This window comes from Rana temporaria, chromosome 6 (assembly GCF_905171775.1).
Source record: "Rana temporaria chromosome 6, aRanTem1.1, whole genome shotgun sequence".
NCBI classification, from domain to species: domain Eukaryota; kingdom Metazoa; phylum Chordata; class Amphibia; order Anura; family Ranidae; genus Rana; species Rana temporaria.
The window spans coordinates 108321387-108343444 of NC_053494.1; the positions used below are offsets into that span (position 1 = coordinate 108321387).

General features: G+C 43.9%; 1 protein-coding gene across 5 annotated transcripts in view; it reads left to right on the top strand.

Moving 5' to 3' along the window:
• PMS1 (PMS1 homolog 1, mismatch repair system component) overlaps window positions 1–22058 on the top strand; it is a 140356-nt gene that overhangs the window by 109556 nt on the left and 8742 nt on the right. For all 5 annotated transcript variants that reach the window (XM_040357157.1, XM_040357155.1, XM_040357159.1 and 2 more), the window contains exons 10-12: window positions 1728–2213; window positions 7999–8129; window positions 19453–19607. In XM_040357157.1, the coding sequence (XP_040213091.1) occupies window positions 1728–2213; window positions 7999–8129; window positions 19453–19607 (772 nt within the window). The remainder of the gene's footprint in view (window positions 1–1727; window positions 2214–7998; window positions 8130–19452; window positions 19608–22058) is intronic.

The following is a 22058-nucleotide window of genomic DNA, read 5'->3' on the forward strand; positions in this document are numbered from 1 at the left end:
CCATAGACGGATAGGGCGAGATTCGAACTATGTATGGGCAGGCTGAATGTACCCAATTTGATTGATCAACTTGGCTACAACCAGCCTGTCAGATTTGACATGTGATTATTGCTAGCGGCTGTTATAGCCTTTAGCATAAATCACTGTGTTCTCCCGGCAGGTACGGCTCCCCCCCACCCACTGGGAGAACACAGTGGCTTGGCAGGAGGGATTCCCCCATCTACACAGTCTGTTGCTGTGAAGAAAATTGCTCCATCTATGGCCGACTTAACTCATACAACATAAACATAAATTTGTGTATTGGTGTCTCTTGAGCATTTCTGACCTTAGCAGAGGGAATGAAGTTTAGGTTACAAGCACTAGGGAGGGGTAGGTAAATATTTTTTTTTTATTTCATGAAAACATGAGAACCCTTTTAAATTCCATGAAAATAGTACAAAATAAATGGAGGCATTTCAGGGATTATTAAACTTCTAGTTTATTCACCAAAAGCTAGTTTAATTAAGAGGTAGAAAATCAAAGTATATAGTCATACAAGCAAACACATTCTAATTTAGGTGTTAAATTGATGCTGTATAGGTGAAATGAATGAGGCTATGGAAAAGCCCCGGATTACCTGGGGATCACTGATTGTAAAGGTGCCCCTTTTTCAAGGCATATTAGTCAGGCACTAGGACTGTCATCTTGACCTTAGCTTTCCCAGCTAGTAGGTTGGTGACCTTGTGAAGCCATATAAAAAAAATAGAGCTTGGCCTCCTCTGGTTGTTCGCGAGTTTCAGATAGAGGGTCAGGGTAACCACTGCTACAAAGCATACATTTTTGAAAACAAAACTTGCAACAGGGACACCCATATTTATGTCCTTTAAGTTCACTTTTGAAAAAGGAATAGTACATTTATACTTTATATTAGGGGTGCAACGGATCGTCACCGATCCGTGATCCAAACGGGTCACCCTGTTCGGATCGGCACACCACGCGATCCGCGGAGCGCTCCGGAGCCTCGGCCGTAGGAAAGTCCCCGGCTTCGGCCTAGCTCCGGAGCGGCGGCCATCTTGCTCCACTCCACCCCTCAACACAGACAAGCCCGCCCCTCGCCGCTGTGGGGTACCTTCTCATATCCGCCCCCCTCAACACAGACAATCCCGCCCCTCTCCGTTTCCTCCTGTGTACAGGCGGTGACGTCACGTGTTCTCCCGCGATATTCTCTCAGGCGGGTCGCTGTGGTGGACAGGTCGGTGTGTGAATTTGGTGACGGTTTCTCCCTTCTAGCTGACTTTTATCCGCGGTAATCATTTTGCGGCGTGTTGTGAGTCTTATTACCGACTGTGTGTTAGATTAAGACTTGGAGGATATAGCGCGGTGTACCATGGAGAGCCCAGTCTTCACACCACAGAACCTTTCCCTGCCACCGGGGGAGGTGCACGGGGGACTACAGGTCGCAGCACGGGTGTTTAGGTGTTCTGCATTCATTCCAGCTAGAGCCCAGACTTGAATCCGACTTTTTTTCATAAATCATTTATTTTTATTTTTTTTGCTGATCCGAAAATGATCCGATCCGTGACTCCTGATACGAGGATCTATCCGATCCATGAGTTTTTTGATCCGTTTGCACCCCTACTTTATATAATTTTCTTCATTTTCAAACTGGATGTACAAAGGTAAATCAGCTTTTAATTATAATAACGATTTACTCTAGGTCATTCATCAGTTATCTTTTTTGTGTGCAGATATGAGGAAAAAGCAGCCAAGGACCTGCAGCGATACAGGCAGCAGACTGCAAAAGCTACAGAAAAGAATATGCAAAAGCCAAAAGAGGCAGATAAAAGACCGAGGCAGGTTTCAGGCGAAAGCACTGCTCAAAAGATAAAACGGAAAACGGCACTCTCCAATCAACAAATACTGGATACTTTGTTTAAGTCACAAGTTGAAAAGAAAGCATCAGCACCTGCTGTTAAAACTATCCAAATATCTTTTAGCCTGAGCAGCCTAAAACAGAAGAATCTGTGTAGGCTTCCAGGGAAAGAAATGGAGGATACAGAATTTAGCTTAATAAATAAATTGAATTTTCCTGGTGCTTGGGTTTTGGCGTCTAAGAGAAAAATAACATTGATGAATCCGTACAGAATGGAAGAAATGTTGTTGTATAAACGACTTGTGGACAATTATAAAATTCCCATAGAGATTTTGGACTCTCCAATTGTATTAACACATAGGTAAACTGAAACTTTAAATGTAATTCATTTATAGGAATGATACAAGTAATAACGCTTACAGTTAGAACACAAATGTCGTTTCAGACAAACTCATCTTTCTCAATATTTCATTGTGTTTTGTTCTTTGCATGTCATTTATAGATTCACTGAAAATTAAAATAATATTCATCATCATTTTTCATAGGGTTATGGTGACCATTGATCAAAGTTTGGCCAGTTAACCTCCCTGGCGGTATGATTCTGTCTGGAATTACGTACCAAAAGCGGTACAATTATTTTGCAAGGAAATTTGGCGTTTTATACTGTAGGCCTGCAATTCTTAGGAATAACTTATTTAAATCTGACCAAACAAGAGTCTAGTAGACATCCCGGGTATGATTTTTAAAAAAAACAAAATTATAAATTATAATATAATAAATAATTATAAATAATTATAACAAATAATAATATATTTATAATAAAAATTATTCAATAAAGTAATCAACTCAAAATCACTGAAATTTGCTCAGTTGCAGAATTGTCGCTGTCATTACTTTTATTTTTTTATGGCGAATTTCCCCACAAATCGCTATTGCTCAATTCTGCAAGTGATTATAATTTATTATCGCTGTTTTCTAGCTGCTCTAAAACCATTTTTGACATACAGGGACAGTTTTTGGTTGCTATGGACAATCTACAGTTTGCAGTCAGAAAGAACAGTTTTTATTTTATAAAAGAACATGTAGGGCACTGGGCAGACCACTAGGGACAAGGGGGGTGTGTATTTTTTACATACAGTACTGTAATCTAAAAGATTACAGTATACTGTATGTAATGTGTTTGTTTACTTTTTTGAATTTGGCGCCGTTCTCTGCCCCCGTGCATCGTAACGTCGCAGGGAACGGAGATCGGCGGCACACAGGGACACTGTGAATCGAGCGAGGACGCCGCTCGCTCACACAGCGGGTATGCATCGCAGGATCCAGGGACAACGTAAGTAATTTTGTCTGTGGATGCTGCGAGAAGGCCGCACCGCTGTACGCTCTGCACATCTACCCCGAGCGTGACTCGGGGATACCGATCCTAGCATGGAAAAACCACCCAGAGTCACGCTCGGGGATACCGCTAAGGAAGTTAAGCAGGAACCAGATACATTTCAATCCATCTGTGGACAGGCTGGTTGTACTGAAGTCAATATGATCATTATTCTTTGACAGGAGGGTGGCGTTTTTTTAAGCTCAGTGTGCATAAGGCCTTAAGCAACATCTCAAGCAAATTGTTATGCGTTTCAGATAAGACTAGTATAGGTGCCTTTCTTGTGATTGTTTTCTGTTATCCTCTTTACTATAGCTGGGAGAGGAAGGGGAAGCTTTCTCAACTAGTTAGGGTTGCATTTCTTTTCACAATACTGTCAGACTAGAACTGGGAACATGTATACAGGAGGGTCAGCACTGGGATGTGCTCGTTAATGTGCTGCTACTCCTTCATAGACCAGTCAGTAGACTGGGGGAGGAGAGGTGCCTCAGGAAGCAGAATTTCTTTATATAAGGGAGAAAAGGGAGTGGAAGTATGCATAGTTTTATGAATAAAGTAGGATATATATATGTTAGGCATATAAATTAAGTTGGCCGTAGATGGATTCAAATTTGGCCAGTTCACCAGAGACTGGCTGAATTGCAATCTAAAATGCCTTGAAAAAGCATTCATACCCCTTGAAATTTTGTTATGTTACAACTAAAAACATAAATGTATTTTATTGGGATTTTATGTGACAGACCAACACACAATGGCACATAATTGTGAAGCGGAAGGAAAATGATAAATGGTTTTCAATTTTTTTTACAAATAAATATCTGAAAAGTGTGGCTTGCATTTGTATTCAGCCCCTTTGTAGAACCACCTTTCACTGCATTACAGTCGTTTTGGGTATGTCTCTACCAGCTTTACACATCTAGAGAGTGACCTTTGTGCCCATTCTTCTTTGCAAAATAGCTCAAGCTCGGTCAGATTGGATGGAGAACATCTGTGATCAGCAATTTCAAGTCTTGCCACAGATTGTGAAATGGATTTAGGACTGGACTTTGACTGGGCCATTCTAATACACCAATATGCTTTGATCTAAAAAACATTCCATTGTAGCTCTGGCTGTATTTTTAGGGCCGTCCCGCTGAAAGGTGAACCTCAGCCCAGCCCCAGTCTCAAATCTTTTGCAAAATCTAACAGGTTTTCTTCTAAGATTGCCCTGTATTTGGCTCCATCCATCTTCCCATCAACGCCCGGTCCCTGCTTAAGAAAAGCATTCCCACAACATGATGCTGCCACCACCATGTTTCACGGTGGGGATGGTGTGTTCAGTGTGCGTTTTCCGCCACACATAGCGTTTGGCTTTTAGGCCAAAATGTTACGTTTTGGTCTCATCTGACCAGAGCACCTTCTTCCACATGTTTGCTGTGTCCCCCACATGGCTTGCAAACTGCAAACAGGACTTCTTATGGCTTTTTTTCAACAATGGATTTGTTCTTGCCACTCTTCTACAAAGGCCAGATTTGTGGAGTGCACGACCAATAATTTTCCTGTGGACAGATTCTCCCACCTGAGCTGTGGATTTCTGCAGCTCCTGCAGAGTTACTATGGGCCTCTTTACTGCTTCTCTGATTAATGCCCTCCTTGCCCGGCCTGTCAGTTAAGGTGGATGGTCATGTCTTGGTAGGTTTGCAGTTGTGCCATACTCTTTCTATTTTAGGATGATGGATTGAACAGTGCTCTGTGAGATGTTTAAAGCTTGGGATTTTTTTTTTTAAACTTCTCCACAGCTTTATCCCTGACCTGTCTGGTGTGTTCCTTGGCCTTCGTACAACTGTTTGTTTACCAAGGTTTTCTAACAAACCTCTAAGGGCTTCACAGAACAGCTGTATTTGTACTGAGATTAAATTACATAGAGTGTACTAATTTGGTGACTTCTGAAGATTTTAGTTGGGGGTATCAGAGTAAATGGGGCTGAATACAAATGCATGCCACCCTTTATTTGTAAAAAAAAATGAAAACCATTTATTTCCTTTCCACTTCACAATTATGTGCCACTTTGTGTTGGTCTATCACAGAAAATTCCAATAAAATAACAATTACATTTTTGGTTGTAACATGACAAACAGAAAAATTTCAAGGGGTATGAATACTTTTTCAGCTGTCCTGTCAGATAAAAGCCAGTTGATCAGCAGCTGCAGCCAATGACTGTAGTGCTGATCTGTGTATTCTGACAGTGGAGGAGTCTCCCTGCTGTCAGAATACAATAGCAGATGGGGAGGATTCCCCTATCCACCTTGAATGTTTGGATAGGGGAAATGGTTCAGTTTTTTAAATCAGCTCGCTGGCTGTAGGAATAAAACTGAACCATGTATGGCCAAATTTAAATAATTAATTTGCCTGGAATTCTGCTTTAAAGCACTCTTCAAAGTAAACCTTAACAGATCACCTTTATTATTTGTTCTATTTTGGTCTTTTAAATATACAATTAAAAGCATTTTGTTATATCTATTTGATAAGCGTAAAAAATGTTGATCTTGTCAGAAATCAGAGCTGTCCTGTGTGATCCTAAAGAGTCTATTTAGCCCACCTAATTATTATCTTGGACAACAGAATGATTCACCTTTATGTTGTGGAGATCTGAGAATGGTGGTGGTTGAGCACTTTAACAAAAGACACTGGTGATAATGGCGTGTATGTATTATATATATAAGAAATCAGAATTGTACAGATTGTTTAGTGTAAACTTTTAATAAAGTACAATGAGATGTTCACAGCCAGCATTGGCTTTGCCATTCCCTCTGTGGTAAAACTATTCCCCAGGCAGGCCTGGCACTACATAGTGATTGGTAGGCCTGTAGGAGGAGCAGGGGGGATGCCCGTATGTGGAGAGCAGTCGTTCTTCCTGGGGTAATGTACTCTCTCCCCCATTTATCCAGTGACATGCTCTTACCTCACCGCAGCCACATAAACAGGAAGACGATCCTCGTCCCTGTTGCCGCCATTCAGAGTTAAGCACAGCTAACCAATCACAGGTGCTGATGTCAGCAGTGGGCGGTCCGCGCTCACCTTTCACCCCTAAGAGCCGTACGGCATGGGTTTGCGGGACTTGGTGTTTCCATGATCGTCTTCCCCTGTGGAGCAGTAAGCGGGGTTCGGGTGTGTGCCGGTCAGGGAGTTGGGATGCCGTGCAGTGTGGAGGCGCTGTGCTGGGAACTAGAGGACTTGTATGACTGCTGTAGTGACTCCAGCCAAGGTGACCCGAGGGGTAATGTGTGTTCGGGATCCCCCCTCCTCTCCCCGGCTCCATGCATGAGGAGGAGACTGTGTATGACCGCTCGCTTCGCCCCACTCTCCGCCCGCCGCTCTCTTTTTTCAGTATCGGACAGGGCATCGGCAGCATTTGCGCGAGTACAAGTACTTGCGCAAATGCTCTGTATCGGTCCCGATACCGATACTAGTATCGGTATCGGGACAACTCTAATACATACAGTGCCTTGCAAAAGTATTCGGCCCCCTTGAACTTTGCGACCTTTTGCCACATTTCAGGCTTCAAACATAAAGATATAAAATTGTAATTTTTTTTGAAGAATCAACAACAAGTGGGACACAATCATGAAGTGGAACAAAATTTATTGGATATTTCAAACTTTTTTAACAAATAAAAAACTGAAAAATTGGGCGTGCAAAATTATTCAGCCCCTTTACTTTCAGTGCAGCAAACTCTCTCCAGAAGTTCAGTGAGGATCTCTGAATGATCCAATGTTGACCTAAATGACTAATGATGATAAATAGAATCCACCGGTGTGTAATCAAGTCTCCGTATAAATGCACCTGCACTGTGATAGTCTCAGAGGTCCGTTTAAAGCGCAGAGAGCATCATGAAGAACAAGGAACACACCAGGCAGGTCTGAGATACTGTTGTGGAGAAGTTTAAAGCCGGATTTGGATACTAAAAGATTTCCCAAGCTTTAAACATCCAAAGGAGCACTGTGCAAGCGATAATATTGAAATGGAAGGAGTATCAGACCACTGCAAATCTATGAAGACCTGGCCGTCTTCCAACAAGACAATGATCCAAAACATAAAGCAAAATCTACAGTGGAATGGTTCAAAAATAAACATATCCAGGTGTTAGAATGGACAAGTCAAAGTCCAGACCTTAATCCAATCGAGAATCTGTGAAAAGAACTGAAAACTGCTGTTCACAAGCGCTCTCCATCCAACCTCACTGAGCTCGAGCTGTTTTGCAAGGAGGAATGGGCAAAAATTTCAGTCTCTCGATGTGCAAAACTGATAGAGACATACCCCAAGCGACTTACAGCTGTAATCGCAGCAAAAGGTAGCGCTACAATACTAACTTAAGAGGGCTGAATAATTGTGCACGCCCAATTTTTCAGTTTTTTATTTGTTAAAAAAGTTTGAAATATCCAATAAATTTCGTTCCTATTCATGATTGTGTTCCACTTGTTGTTGATTCTTCAAAAAAAATTACAGTTTTATATCTTTATGTTTGAAGCCTGAAATATGGCAAAAGGTCGCAAAGTTCAAGGGGGCCGAATACTTTCGCAAGGCACTGTGTGTGTGTATGTGTGTGTGTGTGTGTGTGTGTGTGTATGTGTATATATATATATATATATATAAAAATACCTATACAGTAAATGTATACTGTATACTCGAAGTATAATGTATGTATACTCACTTTATTTTTACACAGTGTTTTGTTTTCTAAGTTGAAAATATTAAATGTAGCAATTTAATTTTCTTTTCATTTTCCACTTAGGTTGTTTGGAGAAACTGATTACCTCTCAATTCTTTTAGGAATGCAAAAGGACTATCCAAAACCAAATGGACATATTTATTTTTCAGACCCTAGACTTGCCTCTAATGGGTTTCTAATTAAAATGATACCAGGTACAGTATGTGGTAAATTCTATGTTTAAAAAAAACAAAACAGTAAAAACAGGTCCTAAGCCTTTCACAGTCTACCCCCAAAATAAGTTTCGACTGGAGTTACATGCTGCCCACAGACTTTACATGGTGGTCAGACATAACAGCCTGATTCAGTAATTTTAGGATATTTTTGATTTACAATTTTCAATGTCTTGAGTGACCAAGGCAAGTGGGGTAATACCTAGGGTGTAGGCAGAGTAGTTGTACACCAATGCACAAATGAATGCTCAGAGAATCCATCTGCTGATAGTTGTATATGGTTTACCATCTCATGTGGCTGGTTATCTAATTTTCTTTAGTAACTTTTATACATATGGCTTTATTCACAAGTACTCATCTGTTGTAGACTTTAAAATGTAGGTTGCATGGCAAATAAAGCTGAGTAAACCCAGTCATAGATGGATTGAAACTCTGCCGGTTCAACAGGAATCGGACAAATTTTGATCCATCTATGGGCAGGCAGGTTGTACTGAAGTCAATCTATCTATTGACTTGAATACAAACCAACCGGTATGTTTTTTTTTTGTTGATGATTGTATTCTAAAAACAGGGAAGGTGAGGTTAGAATACAATAGTGCAGTAGGTAGTAGTAGTGCAGAATACAATAGTACAATACCCCCCATCAACACTGATTATTTTGAGCGGGGAACTGAGTGATTTTCTTTCCTTCAACCTATGGTTGAAGGAAAGAAAATTGCATATTCTATGGCTTGCTTTGGTTCACATGAGCTTTATCAACCCGTGGTTGAAGGAAATGGAAAGAAAATTATTTAACATATGGCCAACCTAGGAAAGTTAGTCTTAAGATGTGTCCCGGTCTTTGGCTTTTACATTTACTTCCAAATGAGTTTGTCCACAAAAAAAATAAAATGGAAAAGGTCTGCATCCTTTTTTTTTATTTGCGGACGTAAACAAATATTGTCCAGTTACATCCATTCTGGTTATGTTTTTAGGCAAGAAACATGTTTTTATTTATAATTTTGTCACTTATGATTCATTTCTTCAGCAACAAAAAACGCAGGCATGTAAAAAAAATGATGTGAGGATGGGTGTAACAAGAATCCTAGAAAAAAAGATGACTCCCATATAAAAGGGCCAAAGTCCCATGAATGCTGGCATTAACCCCCAGTGCATGAGGCTCTAAAATTAAGTGACGGGCGGAGGGCACACATGTGCTATTCAGCCCCGCTGCAGGCAGCCTGTGAAACTCTGAGAATCAACAGCTGCTCTGGCTGGACAGTGCACCCAGTTTTACTTCTGTTTAGAGCAGTATGCAACCAGGAACAAATGCCCAGAATGCAAGAAATCTGCATTCCGGGCATTGGTTCCTGGGCACATACTGCCTTAAACAGAAATACCACTAGGTTCACCATCCAGCTGCAGCAACTTGTCAGCGTTTCATAGACTTGACAGATGCCTGCAGCAGGGCTGGGCAGTGCACCTGTGCCCTTCATCTGCAGCTAAACATCAGAGCGCCATGCATGGATACTAAATGCCTAGCATGTAAGTACCCTTTCACATTGGCATTCAGTCTGTATCCATCTGTCAGTTTTTCAGATAGATTCAGACAGAACCACTATGAACAGGCAGATGTAAATGCATGTGATCAGTTCAGTCACATTTTTTTCTGAAACTGATGAATACTGATGCAAGTTACATCAGTTTGCACATTCGTCTTAAAGCGGTTCTTCACCCTAAAAAAAAAAAGTTTAAGTTGGCATCTACAAATACTGTAGCTGCTGACTTTTAATATTAGGAAACTTACCTGTCCAGGGATCCAGCGCTGTCCTCAGCTGAGCCGGATCTTTGGCCGCCTTTGGGTCCAGGCGCTGGCATGTTTACTTTAGGAAGCTGGCTGTGACTGCTTGCGGCCTCACAGCTGGCTTCCCACTGCACATGCGCGAGCCAGGCTGCGGTTTGTGAATGACCCCACAGCCTGCTGGGACCTTTGATGTGTTCCAGAAGGCTGTAGGGGAAGGAAAGGGGGCTGATCCTCCACTCAGATCGCTGCGGTCATCTGGCCAGAAATGGGAGTGGGTACCTGTTAAAATCAGGTACCCACTCGCCCCCCCCCCCCCCCCAAAAAAAAGTGCTAAATATGGTAGAGGAGGCAGACAAGCAGAACTTCCCGTTTTTAGGTAAGGTTCAGCTTTAAATTCAGTTTAGTTTACATCAATTCACATCTGTTTATGCATCATTTTAGTTGTTAAAGAAACTAGTAATAGATTATAAAAGTATAATAATAATAAAAAAAAAATGTATTACCTAGAAAAGACATAAATGGAACAGACGACATCCATTTTTTGTATGTTCACAAAAACCGGAAAGGAAGTAGACCCTTTTCCTTTTTTTTTTCCTGAGGATATAAATTGACCTGGATAGAAATAATCATGCGTCCGTTTACACCACAATCCAAATCATCCGCCACCCCCCTGCCCCATAGATATACATGATGTTACCAAAAGTATTGGGACGCTTGCTTTTACACGCCCATGAACTTTAATGTCATCCCAGTCTTAGTCCGTAGGGTTCAATATTGCGTTGGCCCACCCTTTGCAGCTATAACAGCCTTAACTCTTCTGGGAAGGCTGTCCACAAGGCTTAAAAGTGTGTCTATGGGAATGTTTGACCATTTTTCCAGAAGTACATTTGTGAGGTTTGACAATATAGTGTACATTTTGGTTTAATATAGATCCATCTGACAAATGGATCCAAACTGAATGCCCACATGAGAGGACCCAAGTCTGATTCTCCTAATGTTTTATTTGCATACATGCAGCTTGGATTTATACAACATCCCTTTCTGGTAGTGATGACAAATTTGACTTCACCTGAATACACTGTGCTTTAAGTGCCTCCAGAAGCTCTCGAAGTATCCATTGTTAACCATGTAAAATGTTCAGATTTTTGCTACACAGTGGGAGTTGTTGACATGATATGAACCGCACACAGCTATAAAGCTTGACAACCTTTGTTTTTAGAAATGAGAACCAAAAAAACAGTCATATGGCTGAATAAAATGATTATAGCAACACATGCCACTATAGTGAATTAGGCATATAGGGTAGAGCTCAAGGTTAATGAGCTTAAACTAAATATTTTCCATCAAACTGAACAGAAATTTTTTATTGGGAATACAGATATTGATAATCATTTACAATGTGCTCCATTGGGATTTTTCTTTTACTCTTTTAGAGCAGAGAAACAAAAGATTATTAGTGAGTGGTATAGATGTTTGCCTATTACTAAGACCCCTTTCACACTGAGCTCATAGCGTTGGCGGTAAAACTCTGCCATCCCCCGAAAGTCCTTAAGAAAAAGTCCTGTGTATCAACCGTGAAAGGTAACATGGGGTAAAGCAAAACACAATCAGAGAACAAACAAGATGAAGGTACAGGTCAAGAAGGAGACCCGAGGAGACAAGAAAGTAAGGATGAAAAAAGGAGTAAAAAGAGAAGAAGAAAAGCAGGACTTGTTTTACCGTCCTGCAAGCTCAACGCTCCAGTGTGAAACCCCTCGGGCTTTCACACTTGAGTGAATGTGACAGCTGTTTAAGGGCGGATTGCAGGCACTATTTTTAACGCTATAGCGCCTGCAATACGCTCCAGTGTGAAAGGGGTCTTAGAGCCTGTATAGTAGCAATGAAACACAGTATGACTATTTTTTCTATTTTTTTTTATATGTTCACCTGACCACTTTATTTGACCGTGGCACATTTCTCAGAAACATATGGATATGCTTGCAATGCTTTGTTAAAGTGGTTGTAAAGTCAGAAGGTTTTTTTATCTTAATGCATTATATGCATTAACCACTTAAGACCCGGACAATTATGCAGGTAAAGGGCCTGGCCCCTTTTTGCGATTCGGCACTGCGTCGCTTTAACTGACAATTGCGTGGTCGTGTGAAGTGGCTCCCAAACAAAATTGGCGTCCTTTTTTTTCCCACAAATGGAGCTTTTTTTTGGTGGTAATTGATCACCTCTGCGGTTTTTATTTTTTGCGCTATAAACAAAAATAGAGCGACAATTTCGAAAAAAATGCAATATTTTTTACTTTTTGCTATAATAAATATCCCCAAAAAATATATAACATTTTTTTTTTCCTGAGTTTAGGCCGATATAAAATTGCAATAAGCGTTTATTCATTGGTTTGCACACAAGTTATAGCGTTTACAAAATAGGGTATGGTTTTATGGTATTTTTATTAATATTTTTTTTTTACTAGTAATGGCGGCAATCAGTGATTTTTTTCATGACTGCGACATTATGGCGGACACTTTTGACACTTTTTTGGGACCATTGTCATTTTCACAGCGAAAAGTGCTATAAAAATGCACTGATTACTGTGAAAATGACAGTGAAGGGGTTAACCACTAGGGGCCGCTAATGGGTTAAGTGTGCCCTAAGGGAGTGATTCTTACTGTAGGGGGGTGTGGCTGGACGTGTGACGTCACTGATCATCATTCCCTATAACGAGGAACAGACGATCAGTGACACTGCCACAGAGAAGAACAGGGAAGGTGTGTTTACACTCACCTCTCCCCGTTCTTCAGCTCCTGTGACCCGATCGGGGGACACCAGTGGCGATCTGGTCCGCGGGCACGGTCATCGAGCTTCAGACTGGGTCGTGCGCGCGCGCAACCCATGGCTGGACACTGAAAGGGTAACATACCTGTATGTGCCTGTGCCCAGCCGTGTCATTCTGCTGACGTATATCGGCGTTAGGCGGTCCTTAAAGGGGTTGTAAAGACAAAAATATTTCTCTTATTGTCCATGGACGGACACAGCTCCTTAAATCTTGACAAGTGGGTTATGTTCCCTGTTTACAGGAGAGGACTAGGCAGAAACATGTTAAATAGTTAAATACATGTTACATTAACAGAGTTGAACAGCCCCGCCCAGGGGGCGGTCCCTCCAGACATAACCCTCCTCACTGCAGCTTGCAGCCTCAGTTTCGTTCTGCCTAGCAAAGGAGAAGGACGTATGGCTCCCTTTGGGCCCAGCGCCCTGAGGAGAAATTTTATTTTATTTTACTTTACTTTTTCTTGAAGAATCTTCTTTCAACTGTTGGCTGAGAGACAGGCTGGATATTATAGATCCTTGTAGTCTACTCAGTCCGACCAGCAAGCGTGGGCACACCTTTGCAAAGAGGCTTGGTCTGCCACGCCATACCTCATGACTCCTGAGGTGGCCGGTGAGCTTTGCTCCGAGGTCCACATATGACTGAGCTGTGGTGTTGCCTCAATCACAGTGGACCGGGCCGACAGCTACCTCCATTGCAGTTGTAGTTCTGTCAGGAATGCGTCAGCGAGTCCTCGCTTGGACGGGTAAGTACAGTCCCTCCTGCTTCGGTGGGTTGGTACAGCTGGGCATTCCTGGGGTTCGGGGGTCCCTTCCCCTTACTTCCCTGCTCCTTTCCCTTGCTGCATTGCTAACATTGCCGCTGTCAGGGGGGAGGGGGCCTTCCTGAGGGGACTGTGTTATCTGGCCTGTGCTTTTTCTTTTTTGTATTGGGCTTTCCTGTGAGGTAAAAAGCCCTGTGATGAGCACAGATGTTTATGATTATACTTCAGCAGACGCTGACTGATTGGTGACACCTGTAATGGTTTTGCTTTTTATGCTGTATCTGTGTCTTATCCTTAAATAAAACAGCCCTATGAGGCTTTTCCTGTTTAAACACAGGTCCCTGCAAAAGTTACCTCACGGTTCTTTTCCTCACAGGCAGCGCTGGGCAGTCTCCTCCTGAGGGAGTCCCCTGGTTACCCCTGGTCAGCGCAGCAAGTGGGTGAGAGGCCCTGAATAGGGCTCTAGGAGCTTTTGTCTATTTGTATGGACAGGTGTGCATATTATAATACACACTATATGTAAATATTGGAGTCAGTATCTGGGTCCTTCCCCACATGCTGGTGGTGGCAGCAGGTGTTAGCACCTGTGATTCCCACAGAGTTTTTATTGTTAGTCCTGGACACAGTTTGTGCCAGGGTGGGGGTGGACTGCGGGCGGGCGGTAAAAGAGTGCCCCCTTCCCCCGTTATCCCCTGGGGAATGCTCTGTTATGGAGCCATGGACTAGGTACCTAGTTAAAAAAAAAAAAAAAAAAAGGCAGAATAAGGCATTTATGGGTGCGCTTTTTACTGCTGCAAGGGACTCTCCTAAGCTGCATAGTGCAGCTGGGTTTCCGCTGAGGGCTCGGTCTTTTTTGGATCACACAAATCAGACCGCTGTGTAGGTTTTTTCCTTCTGTGCCCTTCTTTGATAATTTCTGAGATGCAGAATGAGAAAAGCCACTGAGGGCTTTTGTAGTCCCTCACCGCCGGGCGGGAACCCCTACTTGTATGGATCTGACTGATAGAAGATCCGAAGTACTGACCCGTTCCATGTTTACCATGCTGGGGTCTGGCTTGCGGCCTATTGTGGCCACTACACTGGGGTCTCAGTGGTCGCTGGCGCTATTTTTTGGGAGATTTTTCAATTACATTGAAAACTCCCATTGGCGCCCATTTTGTCGTAGCCACGCTATGGCGCAGCTTACATTGTGCTGGCCTTTTTCCTGTGGCCGCGTTCTGAACGCTCGGCGGCCATCTTGGAGTAGTCCTGACCCCTAGTGCTGTATACAACTCACAGAGTGAGCATTTGGCACCAGACAGTGGAGGAGCACCGACTCTCTCCTGAGGTTATTAGCCTAGCGGACCAGCTGGTCCAGGGCCTCATATAGGTCTGTGATGCTTCATTGAATGCTGCGCCCTTGTTATCCAGGGCGTCTGTTTCAGAATGGTTTTATGCACACGGTGGTGTAGTGCTTAACTCCATTACTTGGCAGCAAAAGAGTCATTGGTTCGAATCTGCACACTGACGCCAATCTGCACACTGACGCCAATCTGCCTGGAGCTTGCATTGTCGCTCCCTGTGTCTGTGTGGGTTTCCTCCGGGTACTCCGGTTTCCTCCAAAGACATGTGTGCATACACCTACATAATATACATACACACTATGTGTGTGTATTATTTAGGGGCAACCCTCCCAGGCCGTCAAAGGCCCAGCTGGGGGACTAATCTGTCCCTGGGTGCATAAGCCGATCACGCCGGCACCCAAATCCTGCCAATGTATATAGCCTTCCTTCCCTGTCTCTAGGTGGGAGGGGCGGCTTGCAGGTTCACAATTCAGTGAAACCTCCCTGCTCTCCGACTAGTGGGTCTGCGAGGTGGTCTCTTCGGAGTACTAGATAGGGTTTCCTCTTATCCACAGAACAAAGTTCTGTCCTTGTGTCTTCCCCTCCCGGCACGTCGGTCTGCCTTGGGCAGTGTGGGATTTGCTAAGCTGCAAGGTAATTTTACCTTTCCTGCAGGACGAGAGTTTTGGGGTTTTCTATGGGCCTCAGGCCCTAAATACCTTTGTGAACGTCGGGTAGTTCCGCATGGAATCCATTTGTTCGGTGGTAGCTGCGCTTCATCCGGGGGATGTCCTGACGTCCTCGGACATCAGGGACGCATACATGCATGTCCCGTTTTGCACATGTCAGTGTTTTTTTCTGTGCTTCGTGATGAGAGAAGGGTCTCTGTCAGCCTGTGGCCCTCCCTTTTGATCTGGCGTCAGCACCATGGGTTTTCAGCTAGGAGCTCGCACTTATTTGAATTTTGTTGGGACAGCGAGGCTTTGCCTCATTGGCTACTTTGAAGACTTTCTTCTGAGAGCAGCTTCTGTCTCCGACCTAGTGGATGGGTTATTCCCATTCAGACCCTCCGAAGATTCGGGTGGATGTTAAACGTTTAGGCCAGAAAGTGTAGCTCAGTGGCAGCAAGCCTGCCCTACATGTGTGCGACCCAGGGTTCAAATTATGGGCATGCTAGGTTCCGACTCAGCGTTGGAGTATCTAGTGTTGATCCAGACTCCTCAGTGGCAAAGGTCCTTCTTCCCCTGGAGAAATTGCAGACTCTTCAGTCTGCGGAGAAGGTATTGGCATCACGCAATCGGTCTTCTCTCCGGGCGCCTGTTGGTTCAGGGTCTGTGGGTAGCCTCCTTCAAGGTGGTACTGTATGCCCAGTTCCACACCCTGGTTTTCCAGTGGAACTACTGTCCAGGTGGTAAAAATCTCTTGTCTCTGAAATCATTAGATTCCTGTGCGCCACCTAGTCAGAGTCTCTCTGAGTTGGTGACAGAGATTCCCGACTCTTCGGTCCGGGAAGTTGTTCCTTCCTTCCAGTGGTCGGTGTTTACGACGAATGCCAGCTCACAGGTTGTGAACCTGGAGGTTCACAAAACTGGGGGGTCCAGTCGGCCCTGAGTCGCTGGACTTGCGTGGACCTATGACCACACCTCCTTGAATGTGTCTGGTCTCGGTAGCTACCCAGGGTCGGGCCTGGCTAGTGCCTGGTGGAAGACCGCCTGGGAATACCAGGTGCTGTCTACTGTTCATTGTCCTACTATTTTAGGCGATCAGGCTATGCTTCTCCTTGTGGTCGACCAATCTGGTTTCAGCCGGACAACGCCACGGCCGTGGCTTCAGTCTACCATCAGGTATGCCGGCAGGCAGACTACTGGAGTCGCCAGATGCTGGACCAGGGCGACTGGTCTTTGTGCTTGGGGTGTTTCAGCTCCCTTGCAGGAGGTGAGCCTCACATGGCATGGATCTCCTGGCAGCTTGTCTTCGCCGCAAGGGTGTCAGTTAGTGGCCAGGTCTAGTGATCTTGTACAGACGCGTCAGTCGCGCTGGTGGCCCTGTGTTGTCTGTATCGGTGATTTTTTGCCATTCCTCCATGGTAGTTGCTTCCTCGGCCGCTCCACAGAGTGGATGCTGAGGAGATCCCGATGATTCTAATCGCTCCAGATTAATCTCGGCGTCCTTGGTACGCTGATATCGGGCGCCTGGTAGCGGAGGCACCCTGGCGATTGCCAGGGCAGGAGGTTCCTGTCTCAAGGTCCCATACTTCCTCCTGTTGTACAGTCACTGACTTGCTTAACATGGTTATTGGAAGCCAGACTTTAGGTGACCAGGGTCTGTCTGACTCGGTCATCTCAACAGGGCACCGTAGTCTTCTTCCGGAGGATCTACCGTCGCACCTCTCTTGGTGCGAAGGGATGGAGTGACGTCCACGGGCGTACTTTCAATGTCCAGGGTCCTGCTGTTTTTAAAGCTTGGATTGGATCTAAAAATTGCTTAAAGCACCGTTTGGGGGCAGATTTCAGCCTTGGCTGTGTTCTTTTAGTGGCCTTTTTGCGGCCCGTTCCCTGGTGGGTCCCCTTTTTTTGTGTGCAAGGGGTTTGTCATATACTTTCCCCTCTTGACCCATCTCTTCCCCCATGAGTTTTGACTCTGGTGCTCTCGGTTCTTCAGGAACCTTCCTTTTGGAAACATCAGAGAGATTTTCTCTTGACACTATCTCAGAAGGTGGCCCCTTTAGTGGCCTTTACCTCTGTTAGAGGGGTTTCTGAGTTGGCGGTCTTGTCTTGCAAGCCGCCATGCTTGATCCCCCATAAGGATTAGGTGATGGTGCGCCCGCGACCTTCCCTTCTTCCGAAGGAGGTTTCGGCCTTTCATACTTTAGGCGTGGTACGCGCTTTGCGGGTATACCAGCCTACTACGGCTCCATTTCGGAGCTTCTGACTCTCTTTTGTGTCGGTGTCTGGTCCACAAAAGGGCCTGGCGGTCTCGTCGACCACCATTTCTCGGTGGATCGGGCAGGCCGTCATACAGGCCTATGCTCCTAAGGGCGGGCCCCCCTTTCCGGTCACGGCACTTTCGACCAGGGCAATTGGTGCTTCCTGGGTTTTTTTTTTTCCCGACATCATGCGTCGGTCTCACAGGTGTGCGAGGCGGCGATTTGCTCGTCCGTTCACGCTTTTTCCAGAATTTACATGGTTGCTGTGAGTGCATCTTATGATGTTTTTTTTTTCAGCCGCTAGTTTTTGCCGGCGGCTGTTTAAAGTTGCACCTCCTCCGTTGAGGAGCTCTGCTTGTTTTGGGGTGAAGTTAAAATTGTTTTTACTGATATATTTCCCACCCCTCGTTTTTTGACACTGCTTGGGGACGTCCCACTTGTCAAGATTTAAGGAGCTGTGTCCGTCCATGGACAATAAGAGAAAATAGGATTTTTTGTACTCACCGTAAAATCCTTTTCTCTGAAGTCCATGGACGGACACAGCTCCCACCCCTCCTTTTTAGGTTTGTACTGCTTGTTACGAACTGAGGCTGCAAGCTGCAGTGAGGAGGGTTATGTCTGGAGGGACCGCCCCCTGGGCGGGGCTGTTCAACTCTGTTAATGTAACATGTATTTAACTATTTAACATGTTTCTGCCTAGTCCTCTCCTGTAAACAGGGAACATAACCCACTTGTCAAGATTTAAGGAGCTGTGTCCGTCCATGGACTTCAGAGAAAAGGATTTTACGGTGAGTACAAAAAATCCTATTTTTCCTCTTAAATTAAAGTCTGACAGTAGCTGATAAAGTAAAAAGTAATGTTTTGCATTATAACTAGTTTGATACCTGTTGAAATCGAGCTGATTTATTCACCTCCGTCACTCCTGAATCATTATTCTCACTGACTTCCTGGTTTGCGGTGCGCATTCATTCTTGCTACATCACGGCCTAATGGGAACTACAGTTTACATTAGGCTTAGCCTCCATGCCTGTGAGGGATAAGAGAGCATCTTCACGCAGGGCTGTAGTCCTAGGGAGGGGGTGAGCACATTCTGCTTTCCACCATGCAAAACGGCTCAGATGCTGGTGGAAAACAAGAAGAGGAGTGACAGGAAATGGCATTTTTAAACCTGGATTACTGTATTTTGGAGGTCAAAAGGAAATACGAGGTAAGTGATATTTAAATGTTCTAGCTTACAGCAATCAATTGATCTAATAAAAAAACAAACCAGCAGCCCCCCCCCCCCCCCAATACTTACCTGAGCCCATCTCTATCCAGCGATGTTGTAGGAGTGTTTTGGATGCCCGAGACTCTCCCTCCTGATTGGCGCCATTGGCTCCCGTTGCTGTCAATCAAATTCAGTGAGCCAATCCGGAGAGAGAGGGGGTGTGGCCGGCCACTGCTCCGTGTCTGAATGGACACAGGGAGCTGTGGATCGGCTCGGGTGCTAGCTGCTTGCTGTGGGGGAACTCAACAGGAGGGAGGAGCCAGGAGAGCTGAAGAGAGACCCGAGAATAGGATGACCTGGGCCATTATCTGCAAAACCATTACACAGCAGGTAACACGTTTGTTATTTTCAACCAAAAAAAAAATAACTTAACAATTACTTTAAGGAGTCAAAGATCTGAAATAATAAATTACTTTTTTTTTTTAGGTTCTGCAGATAGCCATGTTGAGGTTGAAGGAATGGCCAGCATTTTGCCTTTTTATGGAATCTCTGATCTAAAAGAAATTCTAAACTTTGTAATGAAGAAAAATACAAGAGAACTGCGTGACTGTAGACCTCTTAAAGTTTTAAATTATTTAGAGGTAAGAACAGTGATGGCAAATACATTTTTTTGTGGCATCTACATTTTGCATGTTCTATGCCATACTTCAATCATTTCAAGGAATTCTATCTTTCTCAACACATTAATCATGGCCTTTCCTCACTAAGGGGCAGATTCACAAAAGAGATACGACGGCGTATCTCCTGATACGCCGTCGTATCTATGCGCCTGATTCATAGAATCAGGTTACGCATAGATCTCCCTAAGATCTGACAGGTGTAAGTGACTTACACCGTCGGATCTTGGGCTGCAATTCTAGGCTGGCCACTAGGTGGCGATTCCATTGCGGTCGGCGTAGAATATGCAAATGACTAGTTACGCCGATTCACGAACGTACGATTTGCCCGTCGCTGTAAATTTACGTTGTTTCCGTCGAGATACGCGGCGTAAAGATAGGCATGCCCCCTAGGTGGTCTAGCCAATGTTAAGTATGGCCGTCGTTCCCGCGTCGAAATTTGAAATTTCACATCGTTTGCTTAAGTCGTCCGTGAATGGCACTGGACGCCATTTACGTAAATGTCGAAACCAGTGACGTCCTTGCGACGTCATTTAGCGCAATGCACGTCGGGAAATTTTAGGGACGGAGCATGCGCAGTACGTTCGGCACGGGAACGCGCCTAATTTAAATGGTCCCCGCCCCATTTGAATTAGGCGGGCTTGCACCGGGCGGATTTACGCTACGCCACCGCAAGTTTACAGGCAAGTGCTTTGTGAATCAAGCACTTGCTTGTAAAACTTGCGGCGGTACAACGTAAATGTAATACGTTACGCCGCCGCAGAGTAGGGCGATTCTACGTGAATCTGCCCCTTAGTTTTTATGTTTGCTATTTAGTTTTTTTTTAAATATATATAAATTATAGCCCAGTTCCATTATGCTGCAGTTTATTATTTTATACTTCCCCACCAGCCGCTGTGCATCATTGCTTCTTTAATTTAATATATATTGGAAGTTTTGTACCTTTAGGCCTCATGCACACAGGACGTTTAGTGCTGCTGCAAGGAAAAAGCAGCATTAACGCAATGTTAGCCACATTTTTAAATAGAGTTTATGGGCGTTTTTTCTTGTTTTTGGGCTTTTTTTCACTCCCTATACTGTAAAAATGCCTAAAAACGCCAAATGCGGCTAACAGCTTGTTACCGCGTTTACTATCGTTTTTGGGCGTTTTTCATTTTTACAGCTCGTTTTTACTGCTCCTGGAAGCGCATGCTGTTGTTTTTTCCACTGCCCCTAAACGCTTATGCTTCCAAATGCCTCTGACAGTTTGTGTGCATGGACACATTGGTTAACATCGAGGGGCGTTTAGAGGCAGTTAAAAAAATGTCAGACGCCCCTAACACCAGCTGTAAAAACATCCTGTGTCCATGAGCCCTTAAACAGGAGAAAAAATGCCAGCCATCTGACCATCCTGCACTCTGTGGAGTGAAATGGAGTTAGCAGGTCACTTTAGTGACATGGGCCACCGATCTGGGACTACGAGTGCCAGTGGTCATTTTATGAATAGTGTTATGTGGACAATGTAAGTGCTCAGAGATACTGCTTGCGTGGTGTTCTGTTTGCTACAAAGCGTTGCCTGGTTTGCATACATCACTGCAGTGTTTTGTTTGCATTCCCTGTCACTCCTTCCGCTGGCCAGTATCAATCATCTTCTAGTAAGCTTTACTAAACTTGCATTCTGCCACTTGCAGAACACACAGAAGATGCAGTAGATGTATTATTGACATTGCCTGTAGTTCAGGGAGTGTGTGTATGACAGACGTTGCTGAAAGCGTTTTTTTGTAACACAGAGACCAAAAGTTCATTGGCTTTAGCACACTTTAATAATATATTCAGAGCCACACAGCATATAGGAGAGCAGGAGAAAGTTAGAGCACCACATTTTCTGTATGGAACATAATGGTTAAACTCCAAACTTTCTGCAGTGGTACAACACTTTCTTGACCTCCCTGGCGGTATGATTATGTCAGATTTTAGGTGCTGAAAGTGGTACCATTATTTTGCATTGAAATTTGGCGTTTTATATTGTAGGCCTGTAGTTCTTAGGAATAACTCACTAAAATCTGTTCAAAAAAGAGTCTAGTAGACATCCCGAGTATGATAAAGTTTGAAACACAAAATCATAAATTATAATATAATAAATAATTATAACAAATAATAATATAATAAAAATTAATCAATAATGTAATCAAATCAAAAACACTGAAATTTGCAGAATTGTCGCTGTCATTACTTTCAGTGTCTGAAGACGAATTTCCCCACAAATCGCTATCGCTCAATTCTGAAAGTGATTCTAATTTATTATCACTGTTTTCTAGCTGGTCTAAAACCACTTTTGACATAAAGGGACACTTTTTGGTTGCTATGGACAATCTCCAGTTTCCAGGCAGAAAAATAGTCTTTATTATATAAAAGTGCATGCAGGACACTGGGCAG